Genomic DNA, 1,013 nt, shown 5'->3' with positions numbered 1-1,013 from the left:
GGCCACGCACCTGGCGGACGGGAGCACGCACGCGGACCAATCAGGATGGCGAGCGAATCGAATGGGGTCGCTTCGGCCCGCCACTAGGATATAAGAGAAAGCCTGTTGATCAGTAAGGTACGAGAGCTATAAATAGAGGATAGAATCAAATAGCAGATCAGATTGACACATGAACTGATCCTTGAAGAAGGAAACCAGGTACAGGAGATATGGGCGATCTTTTATCCCCTTCGTTCTGCTTTAGCGAGCGCTCCATGCCCTAGCTGCAGGATCATGCATCTGGTATACCGCACACTTCCTGTCGCATTGGCCAGATTAGGAAATCCCTGCCACTGCGGTGATATACACTCTGCATCAACAGCTGTTATCCTGGTCCTTAGATCTTTCCCGGTCCAAATCCAGTGGGCGCACAATGGCCACCACCGTTCTGATCCGCTCCACAGCAGTACATGTGATTGCCGCCAGATCTGATGTTGTAGCAACCATCACCTGTGATCCAAAAAGCTGCCCTCTCCGATCCATAATCCCCTTCGCAAGTATAGTAGTCTTTATCATCACCCGGTTCGTCTGCACATGGGCCGGGAATGCCGGCGCAATAGAAAAAGTTGTTGTCATCGAAACTGTATACGACATTGTGTGTGGGAATGTTGCCAGTCCAACCCTCGCCCCCGGCAGCAGTCATACTTTCATCCTGACAGGAGATGTACCCCACAGCCGAGGCACGAACAGCCGCCAGCAAGAGACATACAAGCGTGCGTGCTTTCATATTGGAGAATAATAGGAATCTGTCCTTTAGAAGTTAGATTTCGAGAGAACTACGCGAGTTAGACACGACACCCTCACCTGAGAAAGCGAAAAAAACGATGAACCAAGCTCAACTTGAGTAATTCTGCGGCGTTGTGGACCTCTAAGGGGAGTTAGGGATAATTGAACTTCTTATAAGCTGAGGTCTGTTAGTTGGAGTCGTCCTCTGGTTTGGTGATAGACAAACTTGCCCCTTTTTGACATGCTAG

General features: G+C 50.0%; 1 protein-coding gene across 1 annotated transcript; it reads right to left on the bottom strand.

Moving 5' to 3' along the window:
- Positions 1–376: 376 nt before the first annotated feature.
- On the bottom strand, positions 377–766 carry N7458_008726 (uncharacterized protein; the record flags this gene model as incomplete). The annotated part of the gene is made up of 1 exon (XM_056912108.1): positions 377–766. One exon carries the CDS (start codon positions 764–766, stop codon positions 377–379), a length of 390 nt encoding a protein of 129 aa, XP_056764934.1.
- Positions 767–1,013: the final 247 nt, after the last annotated feature.

This window comes from Penicillium daleae (assembly GCF_028827525.1).
Source record: "Penicillium daleae strain IBT 16125 chromosome Unknown utg000007l_segment0_segment0, whole genome shotgun sequence".
Lineage (NCBI taxonomy): Eukaryota > Fungi > Ascomycota > Eurotiomycetes > Eurotiales > Aspergillaceae > Penicillium > Penicillium daleae.
The sequence above is the reverse complement of the archived record's forward strand: the minus strand, read 5'-3'. Positions and strand labels throughout refer to the sequence as shown.